Source organism: Ostrinia nubilalis, chromosome 5, assembly GCF_963855985.1.
Source record: "Ostrinia nubilalis chromosome 5, ilOstNubi1.1, whole genome shotgun sequence".
Classification (NCBI taxonomy): Eukaryota; Metazoa; Arthropoda; class Insecta; order Lepidoptera; family Crambidae; genus Ostrinia; species Ostrinia nubilalis.
Window position 1 is genome coordinate 17,286,601 of NC_087092.1, and position 23,262 is coordinate 17,309,862.

At 36.3% G+C, this 23,262-nt stretch overlaps 1 protein-coding gene across 1 annotated transcript; it reads left to right on the plus strand.

Moving 5' to 3' along the window:
* The first annotated feature begins 855 nt into the window (after positions 1-855).
* LOC135072309 (uncharacterized) lies at positions 856-2,196 on the plus strand. The gene is made up of 2 exons (XM_063966242.1): positions 856-948; positions 1,395-2,196. Exons 1-2 carry the CDS (start codon positions 931-933, stop codon positions 2,070-2,072), a joined length of 696 nt encoding a protein of 231 aa, XP_063822312.1. The 5' UTR covers positions 856-930; the 3' UTR covers positions 2,073-2,196.
* The last annotated feature ends 21,066 nt before the right edge of the window (positions 2,197-23,262 follow it).

The following is a 23,262-nucleotide window of genomic DNA, read 5'->3' on the forward strand; positions in this document are numbered from 1 at the left end:
TTAAAAAAAATACATTTGGTCTCTACTGCAGGACCTCTAATTTACCAAAGGCAAATGGAGGATATGGCCTACACTCCCCACGCAGGACAAACATACTACATAATACCGTGTATGTAAAATATCCTTACTGTAATCTGTATTACCTTAAAGGTTGGTGTAGTTCGGCTATTTTTAGAATACTTTATGATACCTATTGTCAAATTTGGTTCAACAAGGAACTAAATTAAAGTTCAAGATTGTTTACGCTGAAACTATTGACCAAAACTTAGTTGTTGGAAATATTCTTTCCAATTTTTATTCAAGTGTAAGTTAACACATTAGAAAAATATATTTGCTGATAAAAAATGGAAGCAAGTCAACGATTGAGTAATTAATTTCCTAAAACTACAATCTAACCGCAATATTTACTTGTTTCACAAGCCTTTGACAGCGTCTTAGATCATTCATCAGTTAAAACTATTAAAGTTATTAATGACTGGAGCCAATCTCTTTAATTACTTTACTTTCTTACCCATTTACTCTCAATTTCATCTGACGTTCAAATTGTTTCATTCCGCAATAATTATATGACAAAATCTAAATTGCCCATCATCACAGTTAATCTTATAAGTCAATCAAAAAATATATTAAAATTGAACTGAATCGCGTATTCCTGTAACTCTTTTAAGCAATAGGTAATTGTAAAACCTAAAACTAAAAAAATATATCATATATCTCAGGCATCACATTGCAGATTGCACTACAAACCAAAAAAAGTCAAAAAAAGTCCATAAAAAATAATAGTTCATTTGTAAGCCAAGTTCGTCCTCGTATGCGCCCGCGCCGGATGGCCCGAAGTAAAAGTAGATAGCAAACCCCCGTATATAAGCGCGCGGGCGCCGGTCACACCATCACACAACCTCCGACCACCAGAAAAACACAACCACCAAAATGGCAAAGTGGAGCATCGTAAGTCGATTTTTAAGTGAACATTGGAGTGCAGTGAAGTGAAACAGTATAGTGATTCGTGTCGGATTCAGTGATATTCAAGTTGGATCTTAGTTCAAAATGTGACCGAGTTGGGATCTGAATTAAATTTCAATTTAAATCGTGTCATCTAAAAATGTGTTAGCTAAATGATTCGCAAATTGTCCTTAAATTCTAGATAAACTTGATAAAATTTTAATTGGATTTGATTCTATAGTATTATGCCTCAGTGTTCTTATCTAAACGATTCCATAACACATTACCAAAAGTTTAAAGACACGTTAAATACCGAAAAATGCATCACTCGAAGTAAACATTGCATGAATATTCATCCGATTACGTATCAGATCTGAGTGCGAGACGCGTGAATGTAATTCCATGCTCTGCTTCCGTCAGTGCAAGTTTTAATCGCTGTCATTCTTTCGCAGATCGCGTTGGCGATTTTCGGCTGCGCAGTGGCTGAGCCCCCAGTAGGGTACAGCTACTCGGCCCCGTCCTCCCTCGTCGTGGTCGGAGGCGGCCACAGCTCCGGCGGCCTGAGCCACGGTGGCCATTACACCCCCGTGCCTGTCGGCCACCAGACCTCAGAAGGCTACCACGTCGACCCTCATCTACTGGAGAAGATCAAGCACATCATCCTCAAGGACGAAATCCAGAACCAGGCCTACCAATCCGCTTCCTCCGGCCACGGTCACGGACACGGCCACGGCATCTCCTCGCACTACGGACCTCCCGCGCCCGTGTACGGCGTGCCCCAGGACAGAATCGTAGGAATCGAGCTTGACCACGTTCAGCAGGGCATCCAAGTCGCTCAGTACCACCAGGCTGAGGAAGGCTACGCCGGCGGCTACGCTGGTGGCTACGCTGGCGGTTACTCCGGCTACTCGAGCGGCGGCCACGGTGGCTACTCGAGCGGCGGCCACGGTGGCTACTCCAGCGGAGGTCATGGCGGTTTCTCCAGCGGTGGTCATGGCGGTTTCTCCAGCGGTGGTCACGCTTCCATCTCTTATTCCGCGCCCTCCATCGCCTACACGACCATCGGCGTCCCCTCAGGATCTTACGGCGTCCCCTCACCCTCATCCTCGTACGGTGCGCCCCACCATTAAACGAACCTCAAATCATAGTCATCTCACCCCATTAATGTTAAAACTCATGTGATCGCATCTAGAGTATGTATTATATTTGTTGATAATGTAAGTTTCTGTAAATAAACCTCCTTTTGTAACGAAACATTTATTTCTTTACCCGATCGAAAAGGAATAATTTCGTCACTGGCTTGTAATCAGTATAAGTTACTCGGCAGGTCCGGCCGTAAGTTATCTCAGTAAAGGCGCGTAATAACTCGAGAGTCGTAATTCGGCAAGGCGACGTAGAGAAGGCGTGGGTGATAAAATCGTTGAAAGTACGACCATCGATCGGTTTAACGACATGTCAACGAGTGAAGGTGGTTCGAGTCCAGTCTTTGTTTAGTCCGGTCACTTTTACTTTTATAAGTAGCTTACGCCGTAAACGACGAGTCAGATATTTTACACACTCACTTTTCGAGATGTTGCAATTCTCATGCCTCATCTAATGACGTAATTGCTATAGAATGTAGTGCATGAAGGTCGCATCTTAATAGTCGTAGATCAAAATTCGCACAAGGAGGGTTAGAAAGCATCTTGCGTAAAGATTTTAGCGGAATTAGCGTATGTTATGCAGCTGCACTTTCTCTGCATCCGCGGCCGAATCTGCGTTGCGCAAGCGACGGGTTCACTATCGCATTATAATACAAGTTTGTGGAATTGGAGTGAGTAGTCTAGACATTCAAAAGTTCACTTCCCGCCATTCTTCTCTGGTTTTAATGTTTGTGGAACCATGTCGGTCAGTGAGGTTACAATGTAGGAGCGAACAGTGCTCTATCTTTATTAGAACTCAAAACATTTTAAAAACCACACCTTAGAACAACAACATCTACATTATTTTTCGCACATAACTATAAAACCATGCTAACAAAAACTTTTAAGTAGCTCTTACTCGCTATGTAAGCAATTAATTAAATCATTCTTCAACGGCACATCAAGCTTTACATAGCTGCGGCTTAGCAACAAAAACGTACTTATAGACATTGACATGCTACTATTTTTCTTATTACTTATTTTCAAATAAAACAGATGCTGGCTACGAACTACTACTGATATTGATCTCTACTATGACGTCACTAATACAGGTTCTTTTCGCTATGCTAATTTATTGGCTAGACACAACTCACTAAAAAAACTGTAAACAACTCTCCCAAAACAAACGTCCAAATCCGTTTCAAGATTCTTACAAAATATGTATCACATGACAAAAGATGATATAATCCTCATATAAAGAATATCCATATACGTAATAAGTATAGCTGAGAGAATGCGTGCGTGAGAGTGGACGCCATTCACCGTGAACGGGTTGGCCGAGTGTGTCAATGTCTTGTCCCTTCGAAAAAGTCACTTTTTGGAAATGGAAAGGATTTTGAGAGCCAAATTGCTGTTGGTGATTATTTTGGTAGCATTTGCAGTTGATTAAACCTCTAAGGCTGAGTTGCACCACCTTATTTTAGCCGTAACAATGACATTAACCGGTGCTTTTTGTATGGAGTTTGACAGATTTTTGACGTTTGTCAAAGTTAAACTAAGATGGTGCAACTCTGCCTAAATGTAGTTTGAGAAATAGAGATACTAGATAGTTAGCTAAAAATACACTGGGCTAGTTGGCTTGTTTTAGTAATCATCAATAGCTTTTTACAATAAAGATATGTAGGGACTCATTGCATATAGGTTATCTAGGTAACAATATGCAGCAATAGATGAACAATTTGGACACTATTTTAGCTATGTTTAATACCTACCTATATTATTACCTACTATACTATATGTAAATATTTAAAATATGAATTGAATAATAAAACAAAAACGAGCGGATTATAATAAATTACACTTGTCACTTAGACATTTTATAAATGACCGTGAATATACCAGTCCATAAAAATAGACAATAAAGTATACATACTTTTTATTCATAATTAATATTATACAAAGGCAGTGCATTCAAAAATAAACCAAAATAATAAAACTGTATAAACTGCAACAAAGGTTAGAAGATTTCTTATTATAAGGTGTGTCTTAAATAATAACAAAATGTAAACACGTCATAATAATATCTAATTTAAATCTTTTAGCGATTTTGTCCAGTCAACCTTCTTACCGCAGAGGTCACTATAACGTGGCATAAACAACAGGACTTTTACTTTTTTGGCTTACAAATCTCAATATTGGTGCTGGGAACTGGACTCTATTACTAAAGGGTGTGTAATGTATGATATAACTACATATCATATAATACTTAGAGGATATAACATCAAATTATATAAAATCATTTAATATAATAATTATTTACTATAATAAACGAATAATATAATTTTAAAACAAATAATTTTAAGACAAATAACTATTAACTGATATAAAATGGTTTGATATAATGAATATTTTCTATAAAACTTACAATGTATAAAATTTAAAACAAATAACATTCAAATCATATAAAAATAGTGTCGAACAATCAAATGAGATAAAATTCTTTTCCTATAAAACTTAAATCATATAACAATAATAATTTTATATAAAGTTCAATTGTTATAATAAACATTGCATGCAGCAAGCAAGCAAGCAAACAAGGGACTCAGCCCGCGGGCCGCCTCGCCCCTCCGTGCCTACGCGCTTCTAAATTACACTCTAGGGGTAGGGCAGACAAGACTACGTGGAGTCGGTTTTACGGCGATTCGTTTTTGTCACTAAAGTCATTTATAAGTCAAGCTAAAAAAGAACATACTAAAAGTTATATCTATCAGAAATTATATCAATTAAAGAGTATACCAAATAGTCGTTATAACAAATAATATTTATTTTATGTAATGGTTATATGAAATATTATTTATATTAAACAAAATTACATCAAATGAGTCTTAGATTAAGTGAGGTTTATATCAAATGTCTTTATGCGTTTTGATTGGTATCTGAAATGACATTATTAGAAATGATTTATTATATGAAGTAAACATTATATGTTAAAAAATTATATCAAGTGTTATTATAACATACGTTTATTATACAACATGAACGTTATTGAAATGAATTTATATCATATAAACTTATATAAACTGTCACGCACCCATTACTAAATAAACAAGCAGTTTTGATAACCTTAGACTTTGTTCTTATATCAGCTTATCCTTATAGAATCAAATCCAGAAAGTCCAGAGAGAGTCTCACACTCTTACCCATTGGACAACGGAGGCTTTACATAGTAATTCAGGACTAAGTAGTAGAGTCAGTTCTATTGAGCTTCGTCGTCTAAAGCGACTCATAATCTGATATTATTAGAGTTGTGACTTCTTTTTTTACAACCTCATCATTATAAAGAACACTGCGAATTAATAATCATATTGTTATCGGTATAGCACAATTAGAACTTTAGCCTGAAAACAAAGTTTCATCATCATGATCAGTTCAGTCACAGGACGTCCACTGCTGAACATAGGCCTCCCCAATGATTTCCATATTTCTCGGTTGGTAGCGGCCTGCGTCTAGCGTCTTTCTGCTACCTTTGTGAAGTCGTCAGTCCACCTTCTCTATCGGTCTAGGAAAACAAAGTTTACTTGATAGAAATAAAGTTATTAAAGCTCCTTTATTAACCGGTTGCCATTAACTGCGCCCGCGCATCGATCGGCCATAACTCATAGCCGCAAATGCTTTCTAGTACTTTAGATTGTAGTAACGCTAGTTTGAGCGGATTGTATAATAATACGATGTTCATACATGTTCTGTGTCAATTGCTAAGTAGTGCTGTGCACTGAAAGCGAGGCGATGTGGAGCGATAGTTGAAATATTAAAAAACTCCAGAGATTTACATAATTTGCAATTTGGTTCACATTTAGCTGCTTAATTTTCTATATTACTTAACAGGTAATTTAAAAAATCACGAATAAATAATACACGCATCTAATACAATCATTGACGCAGGTAGGATTTCTTAGCTGTACTTTATATAAAAAAATTAGGAAAAACAGCGCCAATACCTTGCCGTCAGTCTGCTTGTGACCACGGCTGCAGCATAGCAGCTGAAACGTCAAGCCGTGAGTACATAATGAAACTCATTAACAAATGTCGCGTAAGACACGTGTCTTTTTTATTTTAGCCTCTATGCCTTTTCTAAAGAATTGCAATTTGTTGTTGTAAAAAATAACATACCAACCGAATTGAGAACCTCCTCCTTTTATTGAAGTTGGTTAATAAAGCAGAAACAATGTTCAATAGGAAAATCAGCCTTATCTTCGCTTGCAGTGGATCGAAAGCCTATCTGATTAATATTACTGTCACTGTAATGGTGATTTGACCAGAGCAGTGATTTAACGTCGTACTTCTAACACATACCTATTACCTTATTTAGGTATTACCTAAAATGGTCTCAATTATGTTTGGAACTATATTACTTATTATTTTGTCATATTTGTGAACTTGAATGAGCTCATCTTTAGAACGTAATTGGGTCAAGTATAAATTCTTTTAAAATATTCATAACGAATTCATGTTTTGCATATTATATGAAGTGTGAACTGTTTTGCGATTTAAACTAAATTAGTACTTTGTGGATCATAAGAAAGTCCGATCTTTGTAATCGTCAGATTTTCATTCAATAGGTACTACTCTGTTTGGTAAAAAAAATCCTGTTTGATCTCGGATTTTACATGCTTAGAAAAAAAGGGACATTAAGCTGAACATGCTTTTTTGTACCAAAGTCTGATGTACTGTTAAACTTTACATGATGGCACAGATTGAGCCAATCAAGCTTAGAAAATTAAATAACGTATCCTATTATAATTTTCAAATAAAGTCAAGTTTGTTCTACATTTTGTCTTACATGAAATGAACACACTGTTTCTATAACAACATAATTATATGTTTCAATGTATCTGAGAATCATCAAATTGAGCTATACTACAACAACAGAAGATGCTGCGTACATAACAACAGGCGGTCAGTGCGCGCGCTTATTTTGACCAGATCACTAAACTTTCTCTCCGCATATGCGGAAACTCGATTCAATGCAAATTTCTTCTGCTGTTACAAAAATATTGTTTTGTAACCTTGCCCACTAAGATGTTTGACTAATTTTTGAAGTTTGTCAAATTTAAAGTAAGTTGGTGCAACTCAGCGTAAGTATGTACGTTACGCCTGCATAAATAAATATGTCTTTTTTCACAATGATTTTTTATGCAGAACAAGGCAGGTATTTGACTGCAATCGCAATTGATGTTAAATGAGAATGCTGTCTAGGATGGTACATTATTTGCTCTGTAAGTGCTTATGCCTTGAAAAGGCCAGGAGGCTATTTTAAAATATAGAGCTATAGGTGTACCAGAATCTCATGGCAAACAAAAATATTGGAAAAGTGTGTTTTTCATATGGCCATTGTCTATGGCTTTATTGTCACCTGTCAAAGTAAATCAAGAGATCTGTCAGCCGCTGCAGAAATTTTGTAATCTCTTCATGCCTATTTGTTATTTTTGTGAAAAATTCGAAAAAGCTCAAGCAAATCACATTGTTTTCAATGTGTATTGTAAAATAAGGCATAATTCAAAGTCAATCTTTGATTTTAAAGCGCGTCGTTGAGTTGACAGTAAGTTGGAGTGAAATGTTTTGATACATTTAGTTTATTACCTAACTGCGTCAGAAGGAGGGTTTTGTTTATTATTATATTATTCTTACCTAATAGCTGCTTTTTTGGGGTTTTCAGGTGTATTTCATACATTGGTTCAGAGGAATAGTGAAAACGTTATGACCATGTAAAGAAAATTGAAAAAGATATCATCAAGCAAGTTTGAGTAATTGAAATGCTGAAAGAGCGATTTATATTATACAGGGTGGAATTTTGTGTGCCACCACCACAATGCCACCTGGAGGGAAAGTACTCTTAATATTGTAGATAGAATTTTTTTCTCAAAGAAAACATTCCTTTAATTTTTAAAAGAAATAGAACAGCATTCAAAGATTTCCAAAAATTTGCTTGCCACACCCGGGAATCTAACCAACTAAAATCTGTTAAAAATTATATCCTGTATTTTTATTACATCGATCGTTAGGGTTAAGTATAAGGATGAAATCTCTCTAACAAACTTGATAAATCAAATGAAAGGAAAACCATGAAATCTTAAATTATTTTAATAATGTTACAGAAAATTGTATGGTAGGTATAGTAGTGAATTTTCGAAAAAAATTCGAAAATCTTTGAATGCAGTTCTCTTTTTTTTTCAAAAATAAAGGAATGTTTTCTTTCAGTAAAATTTTCAATTACAGTATTAAGAGTACTTTCCCTCCAGGTGGCATTACAAAATTCCACCCTGTATAAATACCTCTTTAACTTGATCATCTATTGAAGAACAAGAAATGCAAGTGGAGTTCTTAAGAATCGTTTTCTAGTTCTGAATGAAGTGATAAGTTATAAGAATGATACATAATAAAATTATTTACAGTAATATACGGTTTACTTATTTTTCAAGACATGTTTCTATGTTAAAAACCCGATGTATAACAACATTCTTCACACATACCTAAAATATAGGTAGGCATTCGTACTTCATGTTCATTAATATTAAAGTCATAAATAAAAAATTAAACAGTATCAAGATCGTTTAATCCAATTTCCCCAGTATTGCACTCAACAAAGTTTATTTTCCCCATTTGCCATGAGATTCTGGTACACCTATACCTTAATACACCATCTATGTTTGAACAATGGACAATAAAAATAATATTTTTTTAATTATCGCGACAACAATAATCATTGAAACAGATTTGGATGACGTCTGTAAATTATACTATAATTTAGATTGTAACTGTTTTATTTTATGGATGGATAAATGCCTAATTTTATTGTTTACAAATCACATATACCTCTATGAGGTAGCAATGTAACATTCTGAACATCTTGTACCTACTACCCTTTTTGTTGGAACTTATGTATCATTGCGAAGTGAATAAATGAATATGAATATGAATATGAACATCAAATTCCAGCTCTACAAAAGTCTGATAAACTTCTTAATAAAACAGTAGGAAAACATGCAAACGAACCAACATAAAACTCAAATAACATCTTTTCTTCATGCAAGAGGTATACTTACATCACTATACTTATTACCATGTTATTGTTTTAATTAATTCCTATTCCAATTAGTGTACAATTTTGACACGACAATTATCATATTTAGCCCATTTGTGAGATAAACGAACGGTTTTTGTTAATGTGGATTTTGTGCCCCATAAATTACGATGATGATTTTATTAGTTAGCGGTTTTGTTAGGCTACCAGTGATTTAAATTCTCATAGGTCTATAAATTTGGCGGTATTGTACTGTGTCGTTTGCATTTTGCATTTTCCAATGGCTCTTTTCAGTACATTTAGCTATACTTAGAGTGTCCTTTTCCAGTTTTCTAAACACAACGGGAAAGCTCTTGACCTGCATCTTACCAGATGGAAAATGATGATCTGGCCGCAGGTGGAAGCAAGCTTCTTCAGAAAACCTTAACCACAGGGGAACATCTGAAACATAAACAAGGAGTCATTATTTTTGGCAATTTTTTTTGAAAAAGTAGACAATTTTAGAAAGATCTCAATATGGTTGTTTTTCTGAATTAACCTCTAATATTTTTTACAGTAGAACTTATCGGAATCATATAACAGAAATAAGAGTTAAGACAGACAGACAATATTCAAGAATGCACGCTAGTCGATACTTACTATGTAACCAATTCGAGAAACATCCTTATTTAGCGTCATTCGAGTTGCCTCAAACCAGAAACTAAAAGGACATAAAAGCGTCAGCAGATGACTTTAAAACTAGAATTTATGTAACATTTCATTATGTAACCACTACGTTAAATGAAGGTAAATGGGCAAAACATGTGACCTGGCGATACTTGAAGCAGTGATGTGAAAGTGAAACTATCGAGATCGATTTTCGAGTCATCATCTTTAGGTATGTAAACAAACATGTATTCACATGTTATGTGGAGTAGGTGTGAGATTTGTATGAAGCAAGTAGCGATGTATACCAGGCGTATTGGTATGTATTTCACGGTCAGACTACTGAGCACAGACGTTTCTTTGTATGCTAATGTAACGCCGCTGTACCAATGCCTCGGTTAAGTGGTTTACATTAGGTTATTGCTACCACATTATGTAAAATAAACACATAAGACCTGGTTCGAGCCACTATTCGACTCTTCTGTAACTAGGCGGTCTTTGCTGTCTATAAGAATGAGCAAATAAGAACACAAAAATTTAATTAGCATATAAGGACATAATTGTTCCCCAGTCGATGAAGCAGCTGATGTCGTGGCCTGAGTGCCTAAGCAACTGCACTCAGGAGGATTTGATGAGTGCTGCTGACAACGCCACTCTTGTGGCGGAGTTTTGGGCTGACACTGTGTAGGTTTGTTGTCGACACGAAAAGAAGAAGAAGATATAAGAACATATTTTTAAGAGTAGGCGCACACCGTTGATTTTTCGTCGGCCGATAGTTTAGTCGGGCTGTTGATCAGTATGGGCATGTATGGGAGTGCGCACACTACGCCGATTCGATTTGGCCGATTCTTCATACAATTTGAAATCGGGCACAACTATCGGCCAACTAAAAATCAACGGTGTGCGCCTACTCTTAAACTTATTAGTCCTAACTTGAACTACGGACTTGGCCTTGATATTGTATTTTCAAGAAATCATAAATTTTTTCCTCTCGATATCGATAGCATAGCATCACTATCCGGGACACCTTTCTTTCGTTTCAAAACTAAATACACGCGGAATGTCGGACCGGTTAAGGCTTTTAAGATACACCTGGCTACATGAGGTGAGTAATTACGAATTACCACGAGTCCTCGAGTGTCGGTAATTTGTGTAATTTGGTAATTGTTATTGTTGTCCGAAAAGTATTTTCGACAGATAATTTGGTAAAATTTACAAAAAAGGCAGATTGTTAAGACTCGCTTAATTTAAAATAAGGAGAATTTTTGACTGACATTAAGTCGCTTCATACTAGGCAGGTACTTAAAGTTTTTTTAGCCTTTTTCGAGTTCTGTTAACAGTAAAGTAACATCTGAAATGACAGCCTTCTCTTTTTCAAGCTCCAAGGCTTAAACTTGTTTTTAGTAAAGATCGACCATCAGTGTCTCCGACAGATAAGACAACATTAAGCATCACACAGATCCTTAAAAAAAGCTTTATATGTCAGGCAGACATTAGACATTTAGAATTCCTTTCTGTAGCGAATGAAAATTACTTCGTACTTACTTATAACCAGTTATACTCGTACCTACCTTATGATTCTATATATATTTCAAATCACAATGATCAGACAAAATTAACTTATGGTTCAAAGAAATCACAATTATGTCACAACGCAAACAAATCTCACATAATGTTAGTAAAATGAAAATTAATCGACAGCCGATGGCGAGCGGAGACGGGCGAAACGCATATGGCACGGATAATCACATAATACACACGCATAATGGGCCCATCATGACGTGGACTTCCTATACGGTACCGGTGCATAGAGTTATGTATGGTGTAGATATTATGCAATTATTATTATTTGTACGTTTACACTACAACTGCACTAGATTGAGAACTAAGGAGATGTAGCATATTTTTATGTGTATGTCAAACTTTAAAACTAATTTTTCTAGCATTGATGATTGTAAGTAAAACAACAGGATGCCAATGTGAATGGACTTGTAGAATAGATATGCCAGTTAATATTTTCTGTTTTATTTTATTTCGTATTTTCATTACCAAGCACTAGTTACTTTTAACACGTTAAACCAATTACAGGATATTTAAAACATTTTACATGATTATTATTGATGAATTTATGTTGACTCACGCTCGTATTCACAAACATTACTATGAGGTCTCACAGTGCGCGTGGACGCACAGGGTGACACACGAACGAATCACAGGGCTCTATTCAACGCTGTGCGTTCGATTTGATGCTTCACTTAAGCAAGCATCGTTTGTGAATACGGGCGTATCTATCTATCATCTTTATAAGTCTACGCCACTTGAGCGATCAATAGTGCGCGCGCGCAACCCGCATAACGCGCGAGTGACAACAAGCGGAAGCTTGACATCTGCTACACCTGAACTCAAGATTCATCTCAAACTCACTTCCTTTAGAAATACAGGTGAATGAGGATTAAAGTTTCTCTTTTCGATATTTCACTTCAACATGATATTTTAACTATTATTTGAGACATTTAAAATCTACCTTTCAACCAATCCTCACTTGAAGTGCAAGTGTTATTGTGTTCTCCAGTTGATGAAGCACATGATGTCGTGCTCTGCGTGCCCAAACAACTGCACGCGGGAAGATTAAATGAATGCTACTGACAACGCCTCTCTTGTAGCAGAGTTTTGGGCTGACACTGTGTCACGGCCGGCCGTTTGGTGTAGTGGTTCAGAACGGACTACTATGCCGAGAGGTCCCGGCCGGGCAGAAATTGAAATGATGAATTTTAATTTCTGTGACGGGTCTGGGTGTTACTATGTATATGGTATGTATTTTAAAAAAAAAGTATATAAGTAGTATATCCGTTAAGCTATCGCCCATAACACAAGCATATTAATTGCTTACTTTGGGGCTAGATGGCGCTGTGTGAGATTGTCCAAAGATATTTATTTATTTATTACTGTGTAGGTTTGTTGTCGACACGACAAGAAGAAGATGAATCCTCACTGATCCTGCGTGTTGTGTATGGTTTGATTGAACCAGTTGAGGTGAAACTTCACTGTAGGATGTATTAGCTTTGATTCTTTTGCTCTACATCTGTGGCTTTCGAAATGCATTTAGGGAGTACCTAAACAGTGATATTATGTGGTAGCCTCATTGTAATGTGCGGTCAGCCTGTGGGTAGAGTACATTAAAGTCTGTTAGTTTTGTTAGAATATTAATTTAAATGTGTAATAATCAACAATGTCTTCTTTTGAACTTGACCTAAATTGCTTAAGCTCTACCATAGGAACAGCAATAAAAACGACACATTATTTATGAGAAAGTGTGCGATTGTATTTTTAAAGACGAAGTTTATACAGGGTGGCCAGGGAGTTGACGTTCAAAGCTAAAATTTAGATTCCTTGCCTCATCATCATCATCATCATCATCATCTCAGCCATAGGACGTCCACTGCTGAACATAGGCCTCCCCCAATGCTTTCCATGTTACCCGGTTGGTAACATGGAAAGCATTATTATGATGTCGTCGGTCCACCTTGTGTGGACGTCCCACGATTCCTTGCCTGACCACCCTGTATTATGTGAATTGGTCCATTGCATTGGTCAAAACATACTTATATTGAGTCAGTTCCTTATGATGTGTGGAGTTACGCAAGCGCAGACACTGTCCGCGTCTAAACAAGGATTGTTACGTTTCATATTTCCTTATACGAATGTGGACATTCATATTATAGGAAGTCTGCATCTATAATCTAGAAACATCAGAAAGAACAAAAATACTGGGTTGTCTATTATTAAGAAATTCTCGTACCTATATCTGGTTAGCTGGACCATGATATTCTATAAAAATATTAATTAGTAAATTAACCAGTCGATTAAATATTAACTGGGAGGAGAATGCCGAATGAAATTAAGTTCGCCTTATGTAATGTGTTTTATATGCATTAAAGCTAAATTAAATAATTAAATGATATCATTTTCCTTTCATCTCAGTACAACTTTATGAGTATTAGTAGAATTCATAGGATTATTTAATTAGTGATATCTCAACCTTAAATGAAGTTGTTCGACAGCCCATCAGATTATTGAAATCATCACTTTTGTTGAAAAATTGCCCTTATTCCACCTATGCAAGATGCTACAGTGTTAGTTGATGTGCCGTCGTCCATATAAAATATGTCTAGTAAAGTTCAACTTAATTTTAAATAAACAACTTGAAAAAATCGAACTGCCTAAGGCGGGAATCGAAGCCATGACCTTTCGCTTGCCGGGCGACTGCTCTTCCAACTGAGCTACTTAGACACTGGATGAACCCGTAGAAATTTTCAAGTGTAATACGCCGTTATGGCCACGTTTTAAGAAGCGACTCAAATCGCTAAGAAAAATAACAAAAGTCCAACTTTTTAATAAAATAGCGTGACTCATAATATAATACTTTCTGTTAACTAAAACATCTTTAAGTAGTCTCTAAGAAGTTCCTTCAAGCTCCAGTTTCATGCGAAACTGATTTCGCATAATAGGATCGCTTTACTCCAAAACAATAATCGAATTATGACAACTGCGCGTGCTCACAGCGTTGCGCAACGAAGAGAACGGTGATGGGTTCGACTCTCGGAGGGGCCTGATTGCTTAATTGGTACTTAGTGATGTGTATGGTCGTGGTAATTATAGTAATAATTTCGAACTTTTGATATTAAATACTTTTTAGAAAGTAGAGCAACCATCTAGTGTTCTTATAAGAACGGGTCAGGGTCATAATATAATTTTGTATGAAATACTTTGTTTTACCAATATTTATTTAGAGGGTATGAAGTAACACGATTTACGGTAAAAGATTGGCAAAAGCTTGGCTTCTGCCTTAAGGGCAGAAGCCTCTGTTCTGTTTTGTCACTCTGTTTAAAATTCGATTAAAAGTTAAGAATGCGAGCAATTTTTTTTTCGATGACTTAATTATCAAATTTTCCACCTTAATTCCTACTTTCCCACCTTAATACCTATGTTCAGCAGTGGACTTGCTTGTCTTGTGGCTGAAATGATGATGATGATGAAGCCACCTTAAAACATGTTGTTCATTTTTACAGAGCAATGCAACAGGATCTCTTTGCCATTCATTCATAATATTGTTTATTCGTTTACTCACGGACATGCGTAATAGCAATGTTTATTCCAAAGCTTTCAGGTCAATCGGGCACACAAGGTAGCAAATTGTTGCTAATAGAACTGTTTAAGAGGCCCTGCTAGAAATCGACTGTGTTACGTAATTCACTTAGCATTACTGGCAAAGAGTGCGTGAGCACGCATTTTCTTTGTTTTAGTTGTCATACAAAATTACCTTTAAAAATCAAGCAGTCATCATGTAGCTAGAATAGCCCAATGGTGTCGGTGTCAGACTGGCAGGATCGAGATCCGAAAACGCGGGTTCGAGCCCCGCCGCCGCTGAACTAGTTAGTATTGTGATGAACCCACTTGTAACACAAGCATATTTAGCTTACTATAAGGGGCTAACGGGACTATTAGTAACTAATTTGAGGATAAATAACAGAACATTATCATCGTGCTTCCAGCTACCTTCGGCCCGGAGAGCTGGGTAAAGCTCTCTACAATTAGGCTTACCAGAAGCAAATGAAGAATTTGGCCAACACTTCCCATGCTGACGGGTTGTAGAGGCCTGCTGATGTCACATTTTTCTCCCTAAATTGCCCGTTAAGCCATCCACAGCAAGAATGGGGAGGCTTAAGCCACCTCTTGCGACTTCCACGGGAAGGTTCGGCGTGGTGCTATTCTTCTCTCTCAAAACAGCTAACCTGAACCGTACTGAGATGTAAAAAGGTTTCCTACCTTGCGCAAGCGTCCGAGACATTAACATGCGCGAGCGCAGATTGTACTGCCAACTGTTATCTGATGCTACTTTATAGCATGCGCGATCTGCTTGCCCAATACGCCCAACATGGACAGGAAGAGGTTGTGATAAAAAGAATAAAGAAAGCCATCTTGATCCTAAAAATATTTAAAAGGCAAGAACGTGAGGTTTATTATTCGTGATAGTAAATAAAAGCCATTAAAAGTTTTCATGTGTCAGATGTTATTGATGCAATGTTGATTTTCAAAACATTTTAATTATATTAGATCGGAATTAATGAAACAGTACAAAAGGCTTCCTATTAGTTAATACACGTCTTAGATGTGCCGTGCAAGTCATTCGAAGGATTCATAATAAACTTTAATCCGGGCCTCTTCAAGGCGAGAGTGAATAAGCACTTACAGGGCAGATATGTACCATCCTAGACTGCATCCCACTTAACATCAGGTGCGATTGTGGTCAAATACCTGCCTTGTTATGCATAAAAAAAATGCATGTTCAGCAGAAGCATAAATAAGTACCAATGCTCTCGTTCCTTCGTTTCAGCAAAGTGCCGTCCACAGCTGGACAAAGGCCTCCCCCAAGTATTCCACAACGACCGATCCTGTGCCACTGCGACTACCACCATCATCAGAACATCCAGTTAATCTCCATTGCAGGAGCACGACCCTCTCTTATTTATCAGAGGCAAATGGAGGTTTTCTAATATTAATAAACATTCCAATCACGTTATCAGTTCGCTGACTTAAACAAAACTGTTTTAAGCAGACATTTTAAAGTTTAAAACCAATCATAAAGCATTTTGTTTCAATAACCCAACACAAAAAGGTTTCACTCAAACAACAGACGTCAAATGAAAGCCAATCAAAACACATTCAAAAACCAACGATTAATCTTTGGAATTAATTAACGTTAATCATAGCGATATTAATGATGCGGACAGATCTCTCGCATCACGGCTTATCATTCAACTGGTTATCAATTTGGTGCGGTTTCATTTTGTGACAACTATTGTATCATTATCTGTTTTAATATTGGCATATTTTCATTATTTCTAGGTTGATTGAATACATCATTTTGCAGTTTCACATTTTTGATAGGTATTGAGTCACCATCAAGCTTTGAGCAAAGGTTCATTTGAGTAGACCCTAGAATCAGGATTGTTGTGTTAACATGACGTAGGTAATAGTCTAACGGCCGTTTTCACCATCATCCCTAATTTTTAAGTGACCCCTATGGCAACACATAGCAGGAATTTTGTTTTCATAGAGGTCACTTAAAAATTAGGGATTGATGGTGTAAAAGGGCATAAGTCGCTGTTGAGGAACATTGTCCTCAGCGGGACTCAAAGCCGCACCTCTGAAAGTGCAAATGCAATCTAGTTGTCCAGTACAGCTTAGTAGCAATGTTTTCGTTGCAAACTTTCTCATAGCCTACTCTTTTATTACAAGGGTGCTTTCACGTTCGAAAAACGTTCCATCGAGATCTCATTATCATTTGTCATTAGATAAGATTATTAAGATCAAATAGGTGGACCGACGATCTGGTGAAGGTCGCGGGAGGAGTCTGGATGCGAGCGGCGCAGCACCGGTCTTCGTGGAAATCCTTGGGGGAGGCGTTTGTCCAGCAGTGGACGTCTTTCGGCTGAAAAGAACGAACGAACGAAGATGCAATGCATAGAAACATAGTTCAGAACAAAAATACTTAAAAAAATGCATGTAGAGTCTAGATTCTGTACCGTCCCCGCAACCAATCACCATCATTCCATACAACCTGATAAATATGACATTTCACCATAAATCAAAGCAGGTAATATTGCTCTACAAATCATATAAACGAATCAATCACTATGGAAGCCGGATCGTGATCGCCTCAGGCTTCAAACAGATGTTCTCTACTCTCTACAGACAGACAGAATAATGGTATGTTTGCTATAATAGCATAGATCTAATGATAGAGTTTTACAATCGCTCGGGGCGAATGTCAGAGGCAGTTTAACCTATGACTTCATCAGTTAAATCTGATACGTCATGTCAGGGTATAGGACAGGTGACGAACAGAAGTCATGCGCCGACAGCGGCAAATCAATCTATACATTTTGGGTATTGTTTTAAGTGGAGAGATGGCGCTGCCGTCACGTTCGTATCGCGCTCCGTGTATTTACATAATTAAAAATACAAAACATCATTTTTGTTGTTCGAAATTTACATAATTTGAATACAGTGAATAAGATACATTAGTCGAAGTGTTATCTCAGTGAAAGACTAACTAATAACTGTGTTAAAACTATATTTGTGACCGGACCAAGTTCTTACTGAATAATGTAAACAAACAATTTAGGGATCGAATATAAATAACATTCTCCCAGTGAATACCTAAATGAACAGTGAAACAAAGTTATAATAGTGCATTTCAACATTACAAACAATATAAATATCGGACAAATTTGATATACCCGCCCACTAGAGTGATAAAAGTGCAAAAAGAACGAACATGAATCACACTCTAACGACTACCAATATTTGAAAGTATAGCAAGACTCTAAGGAAGGAACATTTCAAAGCTATGTCTCAATGAGAGCTTAGCGTAGCAGCGTAAGCAGTGGTTTATCATATTAAGATCGAATCCTGAGACTCCAAGTTCGAGCCCCGGAGCACCGCATCTTTTTGTATTTTAATTTGGAAAGAGACGGGTTCGAGACTCAGAACACGCAAAATTTTTGTTTTTTTTTTATATAAAAAAGAAAAAAAAATGGATAAATCTAAAAAGAGCAAGACACTTGGTCGCCAAATGATTACATGTAGTAAATGTAAAACAAAGAAAGAAGCGAGAGATACGCTATCGTGTGCTCAATGTAAAAAAATATACGACTTCGATTGCGCAGGCTGCTCAGAGCGACTATATAGCCTCATGACACCGGAAAAAAAAAACAGCGTGGAAGTGCACTTCATGTATGCAAAAAAACAAACAACTTAAAAGTGTTATGCCGACCGCTAGCAAGGAAGAAACAAATATAACAATAAGAAAAAAACCTGTGGAGAAACAGTCGTCTCGTGCACAAATTTCAACGCTACAAAGCCCTGGCAAGGACTCTCAAATGTGTGAGCCACATGACTTATGTAGCGACGAAACAAGTGACGACACTTTGGAAGATAGACTCTCAAAAAGCATGGACTACTCAGTAATAAATACATGTGATGTTTACGAAGCCAAAGAAGAGATTATTGAGTTGAGAAATAACCTAATCAGTACTCAACACGAACTGGAAAGCACAACAATAGAGAACAATGAACTAAAGAGACAAATAAAGAAACAATCCAAGGAAATAGAACTATTGAAAAATATATGCCAAGCACCAGTATCCTTTAACAACAAGGAAAATCTGACCATTGGGGAAGCAACTACCCCCCAAAGGTTTCACACGCTTCGGCGCATATCATGCTCCACCCCCTCATCTCCTGGCCCTACCTCCTCAAAAGTTGACCTCATTGCACTTCTTCAGGTCAAGATACAAAAAACTCAGGAACAACTATTGTCTGCCAAGGAAGAAATAATGAAATTACAGAAACAGGTTGAAGGACTTGAGGAAAAAATCACGGAAGGTGACTCTAAATTTACAAAGACGGAAAAAAGCAAAGTGGAACTAAACGAGAAATCTACCAGACGTACAATTTTCATCGTGGGTACCCAAATATGCACAGGACTGGCACCGAACTTAAGAAAATCAAGAGAACACAGCCAATACGAGAACTACGATATATTTGCATTTACAAAACCATTTGCACCCACTAAAGAAGTCCTAAAGACATGTGAAAATCTAGATATAGGTTCGAATGACAAGGTTATCTTGTGTGTTGGAGAAAATGATTGTGATCCAATTTCAATAATTTCCGAATTGTATTATACACTTAAATTGCTACAACATACCACTGTCATAGTATTGAGTTTAGCAAACTGTAAATATATCAACAACAAAATGCTAAATGACCAGCTGCATTTAATCTGTAAAAAATTTAATAATTGTCATTTTTTTAAAAATAATGTAGTATACTATCATAAGGCATCGTATAATTTGTGCAATAATATTAATATTCTAATTGACTCTCTGGATTATGAAAGCAAGTTTTTGGACATAAATTTTATAAAGCGACATATACACAATTCTAATAGGACAAGAAGGAATACCATCAAAACAAATAATAAACAAAACACCAAATCAACAGTACTGTCATCAACAAAACATATTTGGCCCAAAATTAAATATAAACAATCATCTATCTTTGATTATTTCAGGCCTACTAAACATATTGTAGAGACCCAAACGCCAGATGACGGTCCGTTTTTTCGTGACCAACAGAGACAATCACATAGGCAGTTCTAACACCAATCCCACCTCACCAAAGACTGGCCTCTTCGTTCTAATTCATCAAAATATCCAGGGGTTTTCATCTAAAATAGATATATTAGAATTGACATTGAGGGAACTTATAGAAAAGGGTATTGACCCGGATGTATTATGCCTAACAGAAACTTTTATTAAAAAGGGGGAAGAAAAATCTTTGAAACTCTCAAACCATAAATTAGCAGCGAACTACTCTAGACACTCTAAGCGCGGGGGTACCTGTATTTTTCTCAAAAAGGGGCTACCCCATAAAGAAGTACACTCATGTCACGTTAACACCGTGCCTACAATGTTTGAGTTTTGTGTGGTTAACTTGACCTTTTATAGGATAATTATTGTCTGCGTATATACGTCACACAAAAAATATGCCAACTTCTTTTTGACAAAACTGGAAATGGTAATACATGAACTAACAAATAAATTTGAAAACCACAAAATCATTATTACAGGGGATTTTAACATCAATACCTTAGAAAAGACCAAAGCATCTCAATATCTCCACGACATAGTTGCAAATTATAACCTGACCACCCATATAGACGAGCCGACACGGGGTAATAGCTGCCTAGATCACGTAATAAGTTCTGTAAAAAAGGCGAAAGGAACTTTGTTACCATTGCACTTATCTGACCATAACACGGCTCAGATGTTATCATTTCCAATAAAGAAACAGCCAAAGGCAAACTGCAAATTTGTTTATAAGAGAGAATACAGTACTGAAAATATTAACAAGTTTTGCGATTATCTTAAATCCTTATCATTCACAGAGGTTTTGGAGGAAAATGATATAAATAAAGCTTTTGACAATTTTCACCAAACCTTTGGATTATTGTTTAAGTCCTGTTTCCCAAAAATAAAATTAAAAATAAATACAAATTCATCAAAACCTAAGTGGATAACTAGGGGATTGAAAATATCGACTAAAACAAAAAGACTACTACGTTTCAAATATTACAAGGGAAAAGAAAGACTTGATAGGACTAGATACATTAACTACTCTAAAATCCTTAGGAAGTGCATAAACAAAGCCCAAAAATTATGTAATGACCGTTACCTCCAGCGCAGCCAGAATATTTGTAAGGCTTCTTGGAGACTTATCAAAGATGAGACAGAGTGCTGTACAGAGGAAAACGTGATCTCAGAAATCCAATGTAATGGCAAAACAATAAAAAACGCCAAAGACATTGCAGAAGCATTTAATGAATACTACATTAAAGTAAGTAGTAAAGAAAATACTCAGGATCCCGACATTTATCTTAAAGCCTTATCTAAAATAAATCGTACCGCAAACTCTATATTCCTTGTACCTCTGACTGTGACGGAAACTATAAATATTATAACGTCACTAAAAAATACAAATTCATATGGCTTTGACGAAATATGCACTAAAATCCTAAAATTAAGCAAACATGTAATTGCCCCGGTTTTGACCCATATAATTAACTTGTCTTTCGAAACAGGTCGCTTCCCTAAAACACTCAAGCTCTCCGTAGTCAAACCTATTTACAAAAAAAACGATAAATCTGATATGGGAAACTATCGCCCCATAACATTAATACCCATCTTGTCAAAAGTCTTTGAAAGGGCCATGAAAGACAAACTAATGAGTTTTTGTCACAAATTTAAATTAATAGCGCCAGAACAATTTGGGTTTCAGAAGGGAAAGTCCACTACACTCGCATGCTTCAATCTAGTGCACAAGGTAATCTTTGGCCTTGATCAAAAACAATGTTCGACGGTACTTTTTCTTGATATGTCAAAGGCATTTGACTGTGTAGCCCATGACATTCTGTTAGCAAAACTGGAGAGATATGGGATACGTGGTCCAGCACTCTCTTGGCTCGAATCTTATCTTACGGATAGAGGCCAATGCGTTGAACTTAATAGGGTAAACAATAGAAACATTGAAACTTCCTACCGTTCAAATTATAAAATAAATGGGGTAGGTATCCCTCAGGGCAGCGTGCTGGGCCCTATCCTTTTTCTACTATATATCAATGACTTCCCGAAATTCATAGAACATGACTGTATCCTGTTTGCTGATGACATTTCTATAATAATAAATAATAAATCTGAAAATGTGATAAATTATGAATCTGACATTAATAATACAATTAAATATACAATAGATTACTTAGAGGCTAATAAATTAAACATAAACTTGAATAAAACCAAATATGTACAATTCAATGTAAAGGGACGCAAGGAAATCAACCTTAAGTTAAGACATCAAAATATTGATATTGAATCATCAAATGACATGCTATTTCTTGGTATAGTCTTAAACAAGAGCTTAAATTTCTCTAGCCATGTTCAAAGAGTCTGTAATAAGATAAACAGATTTGCTTACGTCCTTCGTCGTCTGACAGTAAAAACTTCTTTAAGTGTAACGCTATCTGCATATTACGGATATGTTGCCTCAAACATCAATTATGGACTTATAATTTGGGGGAACAGCACAGACATCCAAAGAGTATTTATTGCACAAAAAAAATGTATCCGAGCTATTTGTCGAAGTGGACCGATTGACTCTTGTAGGCCACTTTTTACCAAATTACGTATTCTTACTGTTCCTAGCATGTACATTCTCGAAATATTTAAATTTGTAAGTCAACACCCTCAAATATTTCAGAGGGCAAAGGATATATACCCAAGGAACACAAGATTCCCTGATAGACTCGCAATAGATTTTTGTCCAAAAACTTCGTTATATAAAAAAAACTGTTACTATATGTGTATAAAAATCTATAACAAAATTCCAGATAGATTTAAGAAGGGGTCAACCACTGTCATGACACGGAACTTAAAAGACTGGCTTATAGACAATTGTATATATAGTGTAAAGGAATTCCTAGACACAAAATTTGCATGCTGATATTGTTAAGCAGAATAGTAGCACTCTACCTAAATTTAACACCTAAACCATTGTACCTATTCTTTGCAAATAAATACTTTGACTTTGACTTTGACTTTGTGGGATTTTTCAATAAGTTATGTTTTGCTGTTGTCTGTACATTGCTTAATAGTAAGTTCTTGATCATGGGCCCTTTCATTTGCCTTTAAATTTCAACGATCTCAGTGGTTATTATAAAAGAGGAGGCTCCAAATAAGTAAGTACCTACTACCTGTTCATGACTCGACTTATAATAGTATTGTATTTTTTTTAAATAATTAATGCGGTAGGTCAAATTACTACACTACTACTATTACAAATTACATGTGC